This window comes from Lactuca saligna, chromosome 8, assembly GCF_052625555.1.
Source record: "Lactuca saligna cultivar CGN05327 chromosome 8, ASM5262555v1, whole genome shotgun sequence".
NCBI lineage: Eukaryota > Viridiplantae > Streptophyta > Magnoliopsida > Asterales > Asteraceae > Lactuca > Lactuca saligna.
Genome location: NC_136424.1, coordinates 194,431,076 through 194,449,377, shown reverse-complemented (window position 1 = coordinate 194,449,377; position 18,302 = coordinate 194,431,076). Strand labels below are relative to the sequence as shown.

Here is an 18,302-nt window from a genome sequence, read left to right as displayed (position 1 = left end):
TATCTGTGGGCCCCTCGATGATTTGATGATGACAAATGGAAGTGCTCGGCCGGGCCAGGACTGATTTGATTTGTTCAATTAGTCAGTCGTCATAAATCGGAAATCGGGAAACAACTAATGGACAGAGAGAATGATTATAATCCATGTCTCAGTCCATATGATATCTAGAATGGAGGAATATATGATCCCTTATCTAATGGACAAGTCATTGACAAAGGTCCGAGTTCATCTACAAGGTCAGAGTTCGACAGAAGCTTTTGAGAGCTACGATTGCCGGTTGGTTCCTGAAGTCATACGCAATAATAGTTTTAGACTTATCCAAGTGGGAGACTGTTGGATTAATGTCTAAGTCCATAACTATAATTGGTAAGACTTGACCCGACCCGGCATGGTCCATTTGGGTTGCATGGCATCATGCACTTGGATAGACTATAATGAGAGAAATAAGACACTTATGGTTATTAATATATTATAAGTTCTAGTATATTAATAATAAGAATAATAAGATTATTTAATTAGTATTGATCAAGAATTAATCTAGGATTAATTAAGTGATCAAAAGAAGACTAATTAAATATATGGGTTGATTGTGTAAATCATCCATACTTATATAGTGGGCTAATGTTCCATGGATTATCTAGTTGGGCCAAAACCCATATGATGCCCCATGGATGCTCCATGGTGTATTTGAACCCATGGATCCAAGGAAATGGAAAGTCATGACAATTAGGGTTTACCCTAATTGTAACACTATATAAAGATATTATTCTTCCCAAAATCGGTCACTAGATTATTCTAGAGAGGGCTAACCGATTTCATGAAGTGTTCTAGTTTCTCTCAAGTTATTCCAAGTGTATTTGGTGTTGTGTGAACCATTTGAGGTGTCACACTTGAGGCACTAAGCACTCAAGCTTCATGAAGACAAGCACTATCAAAGAGGTATGTATTCTATCTTGTTATATTCATTATTTTGTATGCTAGATTAGGATAATACCTTGGATGTTCATATTTGCATGTATAATAGAGAAAACATAGATCCAAGGTATTTAGGGTTGCATGTACACTTAGGAGTGTTAGAATGCTCATAACCCAACAGGAGCATGAAAAGAACTACCCGACTCATGATTTGGAGTTGGCACTGATAGTTTTTGCTCTAAAGATATGGAGGCATTACCTCTATGGCACGAAGTGTAAATTGTTAACTGATCATAAGAGTGTTCAATATCTCTTTAGTTAGAAAGAATTAAACATGAGGCAGCGACGCTGGCTAGAATTACTTAAGGATGAAGACTGTGAAATACTTTCCGGTAAGGCTAATGTTGTTGTTGATGCTCTCAGTCGGAAAGTCAATCTTGAAAGAAAAAGGCCAAGAGCGTTGAGAATAGAAGTTGTCTCAACAATTGTGGAGAGTATAAAAAAAAGCTCAAGAGGAAGCTTCTATGAAGAATGATCGAAAAGAAGAACGTTTAGGAAAAACGTTGGTGTTTGGTATAAACAGTCATGGATTGAAGGTGTTCCAAGATAGGATTTGGATACCTAAGACAGGAGGAGTCAGAGATCTTTTGATGGAAGAAGCTCATAAGACCATGTACTCGATTCATCCCGGTAGCACTAAAATGTATAAGGACCTGAAACCCTATTATTGGTGGCCAATGATGAAGCTCGACATTGCAAAGTATGTGGCGGAGTGTGTGACCTGTGCGAGAATCAAGGCACAACATCAGAAATCATATGGGAGTTTAGAAAATTTACCTGTGCCTATGGGTAAGTGGGAAGACATTGCTATGGATTTTGTCACTAAACTGCCCAGAACGAAAAGTGGTCACGACATGATTTGGGTGGTCGTTGATTGATTCACTAAGAGTGCGCATTTCATAGCAGCCAAAGAGAAGTGGTCTATGGAAATGCTTGCAAATTCTTACGTGAAGGAAATTGTGAGGCTTCACGGTGTTCCGTTAACGATTATATCGGATCGTGACAGCCGTTTCACCGCAAGGTTTTGGAAAAGTCTACAAGAGGAATTGGGTACCAAGTTGTGTTTGAGTACACCTTACCATCCACAGACTGATGGTCAGAGCTAAAGAATGATACAAACATTCAAAGATATGCTGAGGGCATGTACGATGGAATTCCTAGGTAATTGGGAAGAAAATTTACCTTCGGTAGAGTTTTCCTACAATAATAGTTTCCACTCGAGCATAAACATAGCACCTTATCAAGCTTTGTACGGGCAGAAATATCGTACGCCGTCTTGTTGGCTTGAGGCTGGGGAGAAACAGTTTATGGGACCCGAAATGGTCCATCAGACTGCTGAAAAGATGAAAATAATCAGGGAAAGAATGTTAGCAGCTCAGGATCCTCAAAAGAGCTATGCTGACAAGAAAAGAATACCGATGACTTTTGAAGTTGGAGATTCCGTTTTGCTTAAAGTCTCACCGTGGAAGGGACTTATAAGATTTGCTAAAAGAGGAAAATTAAGTCCGAGGTTTATTGAGCCGTTTAAAGTTCTTCAGAGGGTGGGGAACCAAGCTTACAAGCTCGAATTACCCGAAGAACTGGATGGAATTTATAACAATTTCCATGTGCGTTATTTGAGGAAGTTCTCGGAAGAAGTTCCCGACATGATTCCACTTTTGGAGTTAAGAATTGATGAAAACAAAAGGTTTATTGAAGAACCAGAGGCAATCGTTGATCGAAACACTAAGAAGTTACGACACAAGATGGTCAAGTTAGTGCTTGTCCGATGGAAACATACGAATGGGCCAAATCTCACCTGGGAGACGGAGAGTGACATGATGAGTCACTATCCGCATTTGTTTGTTGATGTGTGATTCCGGGGACGGAATCATTCAAAGGTGGAAAGAATTGTAACGCTCATGTTTCTGGCTTGTCATTAATAGCGATGTAATAGTCTAGGTTAACCTTTGTAACCCGTCTTGAAATAATAGAAGTGTATTATTTGGGTATTATGTGTTTTGTGCTTAGTTGTGTGACTTAAATGAATTAAGGATAAAAATAAGCATCAAAATGAAATGTTAGATATGTAACACCCCAATTCTAGTATGATATTTATATTGTTATTTATTGATATATTTCTTCAAAGTTTTAAGGGGAACTCGACGAGTCAGTAGCCGGACTCGTCTAGTAGGGTCGCGATTTCGAGCACGTTTAAGTTGGCGACTCGGCGAGTCCATATCCCGGAGTCGGCGAGTCCGCCAGTCTGGATGAAACCCTATTTTCAAGGGTTTGCACCCTATATAAACAACTTTTGGGGCCTCAAGTCAGCCCCCATCACCCCTCAGAGCTTCATTCTCAAAACCCTAGAGCCCTTTTTGCATTTTGTGTGATTTTGGTGTGTTATTTGAAGATTTTGAGAGACAAAGAAAGGTAGATCAAGAGGAGAAGAAGGAGATCCTAGATCTTTGAGGAATTTCAGACAAAAGTAAGGTATATCTCGGCCCTTTTCTGTTTCTATGCTTAAATCTCCTTTGTGAAGCCATTCTTAAACCATTTCTTAGCTTAGTAGTGGCATAGAGGACTCATGGAGTTGATTAACCTTTAGATCTAGCCAGATTTGATTTCCAGGAGCTTAGATCTAGCACCTTTATGGATCCATTTTGCATGAAAGCTCTAGATCTACTATTATAGTGTGCTTTTAACCCTAAAACTTCCATTTGATGTTATTTACACGTAAAGTGGGAAACTTTACGTGTAAATCGAGTCCCAGGAACCCAGATCTACTAATGGCATGGATTAGTTTCAAGCAGAATCGAGTGTATAGTATTTGCATGCATACGACTCGGCGAGTCGAGTCGCGAGTCCCCTATGTTTCCTTTCTTGAGTTATGCCAAGTGGAGCCAGTGAGTGAGAAGTGGACTCGGTAAGTTAGAGGGTTAGACTCATTCGTGGAAGAACTCGGCGAGTCAATACCCTGAATCGGTGAGTCCAAGGCCATCTTCATACTTCAAGAAAAGACTCAACGAGTTATTCATACAACTCGGCAAGTCATAGCAAGAATAGTCATCTGATGAAGGAGAACTCAACGAGTTGTTCATAAAACTCTGCGAGTCAGATGCAGATTGTCAGAGTGTTAGTAGCGAAGAGGAACTCGCCGTGTTTGCGCCAAAACTCGACGAGTAGTAGTGAGTGGAATCAAGGAAGTAAGAGTAAGGACTCGACGAGTTGGCGGCCCAACTCGACGAGTCAGGTCTACTGAATGTTGACTTTGAAAGTTAGGTTGACTTGGACCAGGGGTAGGAGAGTCATTTTACCCTCAGTATTATTATTATCAATATTTGATTAATGGTGCTCATGGATATTGTAGCCGGGGTGAAACCGGAGACGCAGCAGATAGATTCTAGAGCAGTCCTTTCAGCAGCTACGCTACAAGGTGAGTTTCCTTCCAGTAGGAATAGGTCTAAGGCTACAATACCGACCCGTTTAGTAGTATTAGTTTCTGGACTTTGGTCCGATGCAATTATTAGTTTGTTTGATGCCTTCGTGGCTCGGACAGGATTTATGTGTTAAGTGTTATGGGCTACGGCCTGATGTAGTATGCAGTTTGTGAGTTTATGATCATGTGTGTTATGCTAGTTGATATGTGTTTATGCTATGCTATGCTATGCCCAGTTAGTTTCCGAACTTCAGTCCGATGCAGTAAGTTCCGGACTTTGGTTCGATGCAGGGGACAAGGTCCCAGTTAGTTCCGAACTTCGGTCCGATGCAGGGGACAAGGTCCCAGTCAGTTCCGGACATCGGTCCGATGCAGTTTCCGGGCTTCGGCCCGATGCAGTGGGCAAGTCCCAGTATGTGTTGATATGCTATTGTATGGTATGTAGTAGTTTGGGGGAGCTCACTAAGCTTCGTGCTTACAATTTTAGTTTTGGTTTCAGGTACTTTCGCAAGTAAGGGGAAGAGCTCGGGTTGATGGCATCACACACACCACAGCTTCAGTCTTTATCCTGGGAGTTTGTTTTGATTCATAGTTTGATTTGATACAGTTGTTTCACAACATTTTATTATGACTTGAGATATTTGACATATGGTTTTTATGATATGACGATCAGTATATGATTTTATTACTATTTAAACAAAAAAATTTGGGTCGTATTTTGGGATGTTACAAGTTGGTATCAGAGCTTTGGTTTGAGGGATTCAGGCACACTTCCGGGTGTGTCTGAACTCAAACTAAGGAAATGGTAAAATGTTTTTCAAAAGAAAAGAGTTTTACAAAAGTAAAAAGAAATTTTTAAGAAAGATAAAAACTTTGAAAAGAGGAAAGGGGTGTGGTGCATGCGATCAACTGAGCTCAAGTAAGTACTCCCAAATTACCCATACAAGTTATGTTATGAATATCAGTTTCAGTTTTAGTAGAACAGAATGCTAGTATAGAACTAAGGATCTAGGAGGATGCCTTATATGTTTTCTTTATGTGTTTCAGCCTTATAAGAATTGCATGCTAGCATAAAGTAGTCAGCAGTAGGATAGACTGTTTAGGTTATGCCTGATAATGTGAGCTTAGCATTGTATGCTAGCATAGTTTCCCTCTTATGAGGACATAATTGCTTGAGTAGTCTCCTATGTCTGAATGCTGCTTTCTTTGTGCTTTGTGGGACCCTAAGTGATGGGAGTTAGCCATTAGGTGAATGCGTCACGTCACATGTGAACAGGGTTAAATAATCTCATAGTGCTAGACTTAGCCCTATTGCGCAGCTATTGTCTGAGTCTAACCGTTGTAGGGACAAGTCTTTTACTTGAAGGATTATCTGAGCCTCGTCGCATGTGATGGTGTTCATGTGCTGGCTAATTTGCATCACATGGACGCTTTCAGCAGCTGAGGACTGGATCGGGTATAGTCAGAGAATTCCCTAGGACAAGCCTAGGATGAGAGTAGCAGAGATCATTAGCAGTAATAGTGACTTGGTGGAGTCGAGGCAGTACTTGAGGAAAGTACGGATAGATGTGGAAGGTAGTATGGGCCCGTACTACTGGAAGCAGAGGATCCGTACTCGAATCAAGGAAAGCTAAGATGAGACCAGGAAACTTGTGGTAGTAGTGATTCCATGAGATATACCAGTGTTCCTGATGTTTATTATGTTGTGCTTCAGAATGGTGGAATTACGCCCTAGACCAGCAGTCGACAGTTCAGGTGCCGGAGGGGGATCAGGATCAGGCCCGGAGGCCGGGCAGTTGGATGAACAGACCAGGGAGTTTCTCTCTTCATAGATTACTCGCACCATACTTGAGCAGACTCTTGTGATCTTTGGTTCGATCAAGGAGGGTATCTTAGAGATGATGAACGAGAGGCTGAGTACTTTCCGTGCTGAGGTAGCGGCCATGATGGGGTCGCGCACGCTTACCTTCAGGGAGTTTCGTACATGTAGAGCTCCAGATTACCACGGGGCGCGGGACCCCATAGGGAGCACCAGATGGTTGGCAGATGTGGCAAACGTCTTCCGCACTAGCAGATGTCCCGAGGGGGACAAGGTCAGATTGGCATCTTGTCTTCTGAAGGACAGGGCACGGGATTGGTGGGAGGAGATTGGTCATGCCATCGGGGATGATGCAACTTTGGATGCCATGACATGGGCAGACTTTACTACCAGATTCAGAGCCGAGTTCGCACCGGTTATTGAGGTGCAACAGTTAGCCCGCGAGTTTCAGGATCTTACCCAAACTACTGAGACGGTGGCGGAAATTACCGTTGAGTTCAGGGAGAGGGCACTTCTCGTTCCGCAGTACGCGACTGATGAGGAAATGAAGAAGGCTCGTTATCATGCGATGCTGCGGAGTGATATCTGCCAGTTCGTGAGCCGGTCCAGCTGCAAAACGCTGGATGACATGATTGATATGGCTCGAGAGAGAGAGATTGACCTTGAGATGGAGAGGAAGAGGAAGCCGAAGGCGGCTCCAGGTACAGCGAATGCGGGCAAAAAGCCCAGGGGTTCAGATCATAGAGCTAGGAGTCAGCAGAGCCACATTCGGTGTGGCAAGTGTGGGAGATTGCACGATGGGGCGTGCAAGGCAGGGAGTGCCGGTTGCTACAGGTACTGCCGGACTGGGCATATGAGCAGAGATTGTACAACCACTACTGCCGCCGTTGAAGCAACAAATCTGATTTGCTTCCATTGCAATCAGAGGGGACATAAAAAGTCCCAGTGTCCTAGTTTTACTGCTGCAGGAAAGGTGTCAACACCTGCTCCTGCTACTTTGAGGATTACAGATGGCCGTCAAGGCCGAGCTGAGACGCCGGTGGCAAAGAGTAGGGCTTTTCAGCTGACAGCAGAGGAGGCGCGAGCGACTCCTGACGTGGTGATAGGTATGTATTTTTCCCTTATCTCAGTATTTATTTCTTCATTGTTTCTTATGGTTATATGTTTTATATAGGTTCGTTCTCAGTGAACGTCATTTCAGCTACAATATTGTTTGATTCGGGAGCTACCCGATCATTCGTCTCTCTTGCACATAGCAAGAGGTTTAGCAGAGCTCCAGGGGAGCTAGATTGTCCACTTGAGGTTGAGATTGCAGCTGATAGGACCCTTAGGGTGGCAAGGGTGCATAGATGGTGTTCTCTGCAATTGTTCGATGAGCAGTTTCCGGTGGACTTGGTCCATATTCCCCTGCGAGGAAATAAAGTCATAGTAAGCATGGATTGGCTGAGCCCCAATGGGGCGGTGATATATTGCAAGCTGCAATTAATGAGGGTACGCACTCCCAGTGGGGGAGAGTTAGTGATTCAGGGAGAGAAGCCACAGCGAGGGCCAATTCTGTGTTCAACAACAAGGGCAAGACGCTACTTTCTGCAGGGTTGTGTCGGCTATATTGCCTATGTTTCTGATGCCCGGGAAAAGGGCAAGATGACAGTTGATGATGTTCCGGTGGTGCGAGATTACTCGGATGTATTTCCGGAGGAATTGCCGGGGATACCTCCTGAGAGACAGGTTGAGTTCGGGATCGATCTAGTCCCTGGTGCGGCTCCGATAGCCAGGGCATCGTATCGGTTGGGTCCCCCAGAGATGCAGGAGTTGTCTACGCAGCTACAAGAGCTGCTGGACAAGGGATTTATCAGTCCGAGTAGTTCTCCCTGGGGTGCACCGGTTTTATTCGTGAAGAAAAAGCACGGGTCGCACCGTATGTGTATAGATTACTAGGAGCTGAATAAGGTAACGGTGAACAACCGTTACCCACTTCCGAGGATAGATGATTTGTTTGATCAGCTTTAGGGAGTGTCTTGGTTCTCCAAGATTGATTTACACTCCGGATATCACCAGATGAGGGTCAAAGATGAGGATGTGAAGAACACTGCCTTTAGGACCAGGTATGGTCATTATGAGTTTGTGGTGATGCCATTTGGGCTCACCAATGCTCCGGCCGCGTTCATGGACCTCATGAACCGCGTGTGCAGGCCGATGTTGGATCGGTCTGTGATAGTATTTAAAGACGATATCTTGGTGTATTCCAAGACTCAGGAGCAGCATGAGGAACACCTGACAGAGGTGCTAGAGGTTTTGAGGAGGGAGAAACTTTTCGCGAAGTTCTCCAAGTGCAAGTTTTGGTTGCGCGAGGTGCAGTTCCTTAGTCACCTCGTCAACCAGAAGGGTATTTTGGTAGATCCGGCCAAGATTAAGGTTGTGATGCAGTGGGAGGTTCCGCGGTCTCCATCCGAGATTCGGAGTTTCCTAGGATTGGCAGGGTATTACAGAAGATTCATCCAAGATTTCTCCAAGATAGCAGTACTGCTCACCCGACTGACCAAGAAGTCGGTAGCGTTTCGTTGGGGGCCTGAGCAGCAGGTAGCGTTTGAGACCCTCAGGTAGAGATTGTGCGAGGCACCGATTCTTACCCTACCAGAGGGAGTGGAGGATTTTATAGTTTACTGTGATGCCTCGATCACAGGTATGGGAGCAATGTTGATGCAACGAGGCCGTGTGATAGCCTACACCTCGAGATAATTGAAGCCTCACGAGGCTAACTATCCTACGCATGATTTAGAGCTGGGGGCAGTGGTGTTTGCCCTCAAGATTTGGAGACATTACCTTTATGGGGTCCGTTGTACCATTTACACAGATCACAAGAGTTTGAAGTACCTCATGGATCAGCCGAATCTGAATATGAGGCAGAGGCGATGGTTGGATGTGTTGAAGGATTACGACTGTGAGATCCTTTATCACTCAGGGAAAACCAACGTAGTGGCCCACGCCTTGAGCTGCAAGGCAGTAATGGCCCCGATCAGAGACATTTGTTTGAGGATGACGGTGATTGCTCCATTATTGGAGAAAATTAAGGAGGCACAGGTAGAAGGCCTCAAGGAGGAGAGACAGAAGTGTGAGAGGATCATGGGTTGCGTGGCTTCTTTTGACTATAAAAGTAGAGGATTGTTGACCCTTCACGTGAGAGTTTGGGTGTCGTACTGGGGCGGCGTACAACAAGTGTTGATGGATGAGGCCCATAAGTCTTGATTTTCCATTCATCCGGGGGCTACGAAGATGTATAGAGATCTTCGACCCTATTATTGGTGGCCCAGCATGAAGCGGGATGTCGCATGGTATGTGGAGAGGTGTCTGACCAACAGGAAGGTTAAGGCAGAACACCATAGACCTCACAGCAAGATGCAACCGTTAGACATTCCGGTGTGGAAATGGGAAGACATTACCATGGATTTCATCACAAAGCTTCCCAGGACTGCGCATGGAGTGGATTGTATATGGGTTATTGTGGATCGGTTGAAGAAGAGCGCTCATTTTATACCGATTCAGGAGAGCATATAAGCAGAAAAGTTAGCTGATATTTATGTGAGGGAGGTAGTGGCACGTCATGGAGTGCCTATTTTGGTGGTGTCAGACCGAGATGTCCGTGTCACTTCCAGATTCTGGAAGCGGTTTCATGACGAGATGGGTAATCGTCTCCATTTTAGTACCGCTTTCCATCCTCATACGGACGGACAGAGTGACAGAACGATTCATACCCTCTAGGACATGCTGTGGGCATGTGTTCTAGACTTCGGTGGCAGTTGGGATACGTGCCTTCCGTTAGCGGAATTTTCATATAACAACAGTTACCACGCGAGTATCGATCGACCTCCTTTCGAAATGCTCTATGGGAGGAAGTGCAGGACCCCGATTTGTTGGGGCGAGGTCGGTCAGCGAGTCATTGGGAGCACCGAGGTGGTCAAGATGACATAATTGATCCAGCAGGTTCGTGGCAGACTGCAGACTGCTCAGAGTCGACATAAGAGTTACGCCGATAGGAGGCGTTCAGATTTGGAGTTTCAGGTGGGCGATATGGTCCTCCTGAAGGTTTCGTCCTGGAAGGGTGTTATCTGATTTCGGAAGAGGGGTAAGCTGGGCCCCAGGTTCATTGGTCCTTTTAGGGTTTTAGCCCAGGTGGGTCGGGTTGCTTATCGGTTAGATCTTCCGTCAGAGCTTAGCCAGATCCACAACACTTTCCATGTTTCTCAGCTGAGGAAGTGTTTGGTGGACGAGTTAGCAATAGTGCCCATTGAGGATATTCAGGTTGATAGCAGCCTGAATTATGTCGAGAAGCTAGTTGCGATCTTGGATCGGAAGGTGAAGACCTTGAGGAACAAAGTGATTCAGTTGGTAAAGGTGCAGTGGCAGCACCGTACGGGTTCGGAGTGGACGTGGAGTCCGAGGAGGAGATGCTGGGGCATTACCCCGAGTTGTTCTTGGATTCGGCAGCAGCAGACTTCGAGGACGAAGTCTGAGACACGTGGGGGAGGGTTGTAACACCCCAATTCTGGTATGATATTTATATTGTTATTTATTGTTATATTTCTTCAAAGTTTTAAGGGGAACTCGACGAGTCAGTAGCCGGACTCGTCGAGTAGGGTCGCGATTTCGAGCATGTTTAAGTTGGCGACTCGACGAGTCCATATCCCTTACTCAGCGAGTCCGCCAGTCTGGATGAAACCCTAATTTCAAGGGTTTTCACCTTAAATAAACAACTTTTGGGGCCTCAAGTCAGGCCCCATCACCCCTCAGAGCTTCACTCTCGAAACCCTAGAGCCCTTTTTGCATTTTGTGTGATTTTGGTGTGTTATTTGAAGATTTTGAGAGATAAAGAAAGGTAGATCAAGAGGAGAAGAAGGAGATCCTAGATCTTTGAGAAATTTCAGAAGAAAGTAAGGTATATCTTGGCCCTTTTCTGTTTCTATGCTTAAATCTCCTTTGTGAAGCGATTCTTAAACCATTTCTTAGCTTAGTAGTGGCATAGAGGACTCATGGAGTTGATTAACCTTCAGATCTAGCTGGATTTGATTTTCAGGAGCTTAGATCTAGCACCTTTATGGATCCATTTTGCATGAAAGCTCTATATCTACTATTATAGTGTGCTTTTAACACTAAAACTTCCATTTGATGTTATTCACACGTAAAGTGGGAAACTTTACGTGTAAATCGAGTCCCAGGAACCCATATCTACTAATGGCATGGATTAGTTTCAAGCAGAATCGAGTGTATAGTATTTGCATGCATACGACTCAGCAAGTCGTTCTTCTGACTCGGCGAGTCGAGTCGCGAGTCCCCAGTGTTTCCTTTTTTCGAGTTATACCGAGTGGAGCCAGTGAGTGAGAAGTGGACTCGGTGAGTTAGAGGGTTAGACTCATTCGTGGAAGAACTCGGCGAGTCAATGCCTTGACTCGGCGAGTCCAAGGCCATCTTCATACTTCAAGAACAGAATCGACGAGTTGTTCATACAACTCGGTGAGTCACATCTAGAATAGTCAGCTGATGAAGGAGAACTCGACGAGTTGTTCATAAAATTGGCGAGTCAGATGCAGATTGTCAGATTGTTAGTAGCAAAGAGGAACTCGCCGAGTTTGCGCCAAAACTCAACGAGTAGTAGTGAGTGGAATCAAGGAAGTAAGAGTAAGGACTCGACGAGTTGGCGGCCCAACTCAATGAGTCAGGTCAACTGAATGCTGACTTTGAAAGTTAGGTTGACTTGGACCAGGGGTAGGAGAGTCATTTTACCCTCAATATTATTATTATAAGTATTTGATTAATGGTGCTCATGCATATTGTAGCCGGGGTGAAATCGGAGATGCAGCAGACAGATTCCAGGGCAGTCCTTTCAGCAGCTAGGCTACGAGGTGAGTTTCCTTCCAGTAGGAATGGGTCTAAGGCCACAATGCCGGCCCGTTTAGTAGTAGTAGTTTCCGGATTTTGGTCTGATGCAGTTGTTAGTTTGCTTGATGCCTTCGTGGATCAGACAGGATTTATGTATTAAGTGTTATGGGCTACGGCGTGATGTAGTATGCAGTATGTGAGTTTATGATCATGTGTGTTATGATAGTTGATATGTGTTTATGCTATGCTATGCTATGCGCAGTTAGTTTCCCGACTTCGATCCGATGCAGTCAGTTCTGGACTTCAGTATGATGTAGGGGACAAGGTCCCAGTTAGTTCCGGACTTCGGTCCGATGCAGTTAGTTCCGGACTTCGGTCCGATGCATGGGAGAAGGTCCCAGTCAGTTCCGAACTTCGGTCCGATGCAGTTTCCGGGCTTCGGCCCGATGCAGTGGGCAAGGCCCAGTACGTGTTTATATGCTATTGTATGGTATGTGGTAGTTTGGGGGAGCTCACCAAGCTTTGTGCTTACAGTTTTAGTTTTGGTTTCAGGTCCTTCCGCAAGTAAGGGGAAGAGCTCAGGTTGATGGCATCGCACACACCACAGCTTCAGTCTTTATCCTGGGAGTTGTTTTGATTCATAGTTTGATTTGATACAGTTGTTTCACAACATTTTATTATGAGTTGAGATATTTGACATATGGTTTTTATGATATGATGATCAGTATATGATTTTATTACTATTTAAACAAAAAAATTTTGGTTGTATTTTGGGATGTTACAAGATAATCCCGATATCTGAGTTATATAAAGAATGCTGAAATCTGAGTTATAACGAAGAAGTTATGACCTGTCGAAGTTTCGCGACAGAACCGGCACGACACAGAATGATGTAAAATACAAATTTAAGATAGAGAGATATCTATCCTTAGTAACCTAAATGAATGTCGTAGAATACGTTAAACCGAGAGCGTACATAAAAAGAATGCCCAAATCTGACTTCGTATGAGGAAGTTATGATTTTTCGAAGTTTCAGCTTAGTAGTAGACAACCCGAAGTTCGAATATGAGATCGAGCGATATTTAGCCAAAACTTTCTAAATGAGAATTGAAGATCTCATCAATAGCAGTGCAACGACGGAAAGACAGACAAAAATGGACGTCAGACGAAGGAGTTATGATTTTCTAACGGAGTTTTCATGTTCCAACCTACTAAAAATAATATAATAAAAATAAATTCAAAATTAGCCGTCGGAGTCTAAATCAAAGATGTAGACCTTGTTTTTACCTACGCGTGTATATAAAGAACGTCGAAAATGGAGCTCGTATGCGAAAGATATGAATTTCTGAAGTTTGGGGCACGAAACCCGGTACTTTGTCAAAGTTCACGACGTGAACACTGTGTTCACGAAGTGAATTCAGAGATTTGACCCTTCCAGAGCTGGCATACCCAAGTGGATGAGTGACTCATGCAGTGACGATCAAGCCTCACGATGTGAGCATTAGAAACTCACGACGTGAACCCAGAAAACTCACCCTACAAATAGAAATCAAGGGTCAGCCGATTTAGGTTGCTCCTCTCTTACTCTCCCACTCCCGATACTCTCTCTAAGCCCTATTCTAACCCCACGAAGCCCTGGTATCATCCCAAGACCAGAAGCGAGTCCCGAAGCCCGAAGATCTCGAGAAGAACAGATTTTCCGAGCTGAAGCTATGCCTGCGAGAAGCCCGATGTGTGAAGATCTTCCAGATCTATCGAATAATACTACTTCTGCAAGCTGTAGTGCTGTCTGATCATCTTCTGTTCAAGTGACTATATATTCCTTTTCTTCTAACACATAGATATAAAGTATCTTAGAGTGAATACGTGCTATGTGTATATAGATATATATTATTTGTTACATGGAATGAATATATATATTTGGAGCGAGTATTAAATGAATATCTTATCAGTTTTTAAGTTGCATATGTATGCATACGTATATTGTTATCTACAAAATTTTGGGTAGAACTTGGGTAGATAGTTTATGTGTGACAATCTGATGAGAGGCCTCGATGTTGTTGATGTTGACCTAGTCATCTAGAGGAGTATGGATGGTGACCACGAACTCTTTCTAGAAGTCTTGTGGAACGCTAGCAGGTTCATAACATGTAGATGTTGTGTTCGATGTGTTCACCGGTGTACTCTATCCCCCTCATGGTTGCCTTTAGGACATCTGATGCGGAGGAAAGCCCTTGCAGTATTGTCCGTCCCGATAAAAATCCTAGATTAGGTCCCTTGTAATAGATGTTGTTTTAGAAACGTAAAGTGAGGATAACGAGAAGGGGTAATCGGGTTATTGTTGGTTGATGAGATTAAATATAATTATTTATTGTGGGTTGAAAAATCTATATGCTCACCAGGCTCCAAGCCTGGCCCACTCAGTCTTATTTGTATTACAGGAAGTGGCACGAGGGCATAAGATGGATGAATCATCAAGTTGTTTTGTTTATGAGGCTGTATATGTATATAACTGTTGTATGGCTTGTAATATGTCGTTTATGCTTTTTGTTCTTTATCGGAACATGACATCCCGAATATTGATATATAATGAAAATGCATCTCTTGATGAAATGCTTTGATAAACTTTATTTTATCATATTTTGTTTTGGGAACAAATTCCGCAACTCTTTTAAATCAATGGGTTTACTCTGAAATTATTTTAAAAGCATAAATGAAACCGGTCTTTTCTGGCCGAGATTTTTGGGATGTCAGTTTATGTTCTTTATATAGGGCACAACCCTAACATTTAGGGTTTTGGGGACTGTATGTGTACGCGGCATGTATGTGCATGCCATGTGCGATCAACTTATGCTAGTATGTTGTGCGTACATAGGGTGGTACGGCCAGCGTACAACACCCTTTATCCCAATTAATATTGATCCAATGGTTCCAAGCCCAAGTCAATACAGTAATTAATAATTAAATAATACCTTGGAAAAATATCGGGCCCTACAATTCTCCCCTACTTGAATCAAACTTCGTCCCCGAAGTCCGCTACCCCGAATAACTCCGGATAGTGCTCCCTCATCTCCTCCTTGGACTCCCAAGTCAACTTAGATCCCTTGCGGTGCAACCACTGCACCTTCACCATCTCCACAACCTTGTTCCTCAAGGTTTTCATTTTCCGATCTAAAATTTCCACATGTATCGTTATATAATTCAGGTGGTCATCCACCTGAATATCCCCCAAAGGTACGATTATGGAATCATCCACTAAACATTTCCGCAGCTGAGAGACATGAAAGGTGCTGGGAATCTGACTGAGCTCTGCTGGAAGATCCAAAGAATAATTAACCCGACCTACCCGAGCCAAAACCTGAACTAGGCCTGGCAATTGGGTTGGGTTCGGGTTGGCGGGTCACGGGTTGGCGGGTTGGAGTTCAGAAACTCAACCCAACCCATATAATATATGGGTTGGAGGGTTGGCGGGTCATGGGTTGACGGGTTGGAAACATCAACCCAACCCAACCCACATAACCCGTATAAGTATATGGGTTAGCGGGTTCACGTGTTAGTGGGTCGAACCTAACCCGTATAACCCATTTAATAAGCAACACATTTTAAGATGAAATTGAAAAATCCAAATAAAATGAAGTCTAAAAGTCATAAACATTAAACATAAAGTCATAAGCATCCAAAATAAACATTAAACATAAAGTCATAAACATCCAAATCAAACTCTAATTCATTCATGCTACAATTCCCATTTCTTCCTCCAACACCAACTTCTTCAAGATAACCTTCAAATATAAACAATATGAACAATCAAATTTATGATCTTTTGAAAGCTACATAAATATTTGTACTTAAAAGAACTCACCAAATGACACCTTAAAGTAGGTTCGAATTTGTAACCTCCGTATTGTCTTCATTGATGTTCAAATTCATTACATTTTGAGTTAGGTTGTCAATAGCCACATTCAAATCAACTGCATAAGGAAAAGAAAAGAAATTAATACAAAATTTTGAATAATACGATACAACCAAAAATTATGAAATATTACCTTTTTCTCCAAACAACCAATCCCGACTACAAACCAAAGGTTCAACCACATCGGGTTTCATGGAACTTTGATATTCATTCAAAATTCTTCTACCAAGACTAAAAGCCGATTCAGATGATACTGTTGAAACGGGAACACAAAGTATATCCATAGCTAATTTAGCTAATTCAGGATACCTATATTTTTGGGCTTTCCAAAACTCAAGCATGTTAATGGAAGAAGTTCTTTTAGCTCTTGGCTCAAGAAGGTATACATGCAATTGACTTGTGGTGTTGGAACCCGGATCATCATTATCATATTCGTCAAACTCCTATAATAAAAAATAATATATATAAAAAACGAATTAGCAATTTAGTATATTTAAAAACTAAACAAATATAAAAGCAAATTTAATAGTAATTAGAAAATATGATTTACCTCAAGAATGTTGTTTTGACTAGACTCTCCCCCAACATTACTTTGTCTAATGTTGTCGTTGCTCCCTTGATGTGATGTCGAGTCGGATGTTGTTGCATTTTTTGAAGCTTGCACATATTCATCATAAAGTTCATAAAGGGCACTCTCAATAGCCTTAAATTGTGATGAACCTTCTCCGTAGAGTTTTTTATAGCAAAAGTCAATAAACGACAACTTATATCTAGGATCAAACACCACGGCTATAACTAACAGAACATTAAAATCAACCCAATATTTGTTGAACTTATTCCACATTTGGGTAGCTATTTTTTTCATATACTCATCGGGACTTTTCTTCTCCTCAACCAACTTCAAATGTATTCCAAATATTTGAGGGAAATACAAATTTGAAGTAGGATAAAGTGATCCTGAAAACTGAAGAGTTGCATCATAAAACACTTTCAAAAAGCTACACATTTTCTCAAGTCTTTCCCATTCATCAGAGGACAGGTAATCTTGAAAGTTAGAATCACTCAAACTAAGATGTGAAAAGGCTAGTCGATAATAAAGTGCACAAGAAAGCATCATATAAGTAGAATTCCACCTAGTAGGAACATCTTGCATCAAAGCCTTTCTAGTGTCCAAAAGATTTTGTGAGCAACATTGAGAAAACCTTGTTTTTCTTGCTGAAGATCCTTTGACATACTTCACACATTCTCTAACTTTTTCCACAGCCATATCGATTTGTTTCAACCCATCTTGAACAATCAAATTGAGAATATGGGCACAACATCTCAGATGAAACAACTTACCATCATATACTAAAGAATTCATCAAACGAAATTGATTCTTAAGCAATCGGACACAAACATCATTAGAGGATGCATTATCCAAAGTGATAGAAAACAACTTCCTTTCAATCCCCCAACTTTTGATCAAGCCACTAAGCTTTTCAGCAATAGCAACACCAGTATGTGGAGGAGGGAATTCAGAAAAATTTAAAATCCTCTTCTGTAAGACCCACTTGCTATCAACATAATGTGCAGTCAAACTCAAATAACCATCTGTAACAATTGATGTCCAAGCATCAGAAGTTAAGCATATTCTACTTGGACATTTAAGCAACTCGCCACGAAGTCTAACACAATGACTTGCATGTAACTTTTTAATGTCTGCCTTTGCTGTGTTCCTACAAATATGACTGGAATTTGGTTCCAAATATTTGCAAATATTTCTAATTCCTTCATACTCAACAAAGGAGAATGGCAAGTCATGTCTAATAATAGCCAATGTCTCTACTATTATTATCTTCACATCTCCTTCGATGGCGACGTAGATTACCGGTACCGCTTTCACTTCCTGCTTTATATTTTTGACCACATTTGTTGCACACACAATATAGGGTTTCATTTGGTGTTTTTCATGGTAATTTAGTAAAGCTTTTCCGAATATCTGAAGTTGATGTCCTTGTTTTCCTTTTCTTTGAAGAAGTACTCTCAACTCCTAGTGATTCATTTGGTGCTTCAACTTCTTCAATTGAATCATCACTTTCACTTTCTTCATTGTCAACCTCAACATGATTGTCAACAATAACATCTTCCATATCGACCTACACAAACAATATAATGATTAACAATTTAACGCTAATTTTTAACAGAAAAAGAAGCACTACTGATTATTAAATAATGGGTAAAAAAAGTCAAAATCAATGTAAAACAGGTTCAAAATCAGTTTAACAAGTCAACAATAACGCTACTATTTAACAGAAAAAGAA

The 18,302-nt window shown here is 42.3% G+C and overlaps 1 protein-coding gene across 1 annotated transcript; it reads right to left on the bottom strand.

Moving 5' to 3' along the window:
* Positions 1–15,817: 15,817 nt before the first annotated feature.
* On the bottom strand, positions 15,818–17,938 carry LOC145010406 (zinc finger BED domain-containing protein RICESLEEPER 2-like). Its single transcript, XM_078968951.1, has 4 exons — positions 16,550–17,938; positions 16,133–16,442; positions 15,984–16,057; positions 15,818–15,868 (listed from the first exon to the last, which is right to left on the bottom strand). The coding sequence occupies exons 1-4, from the start codon at positions 17,936–17,938 to the stop codon at positions 15,818–15,820; spliced, it is 1,824 nt and encodes a 607-aa protein (XP_078825077.1).
* Positions 17,939–18,302: the final 364 nt, after the last annotated feature.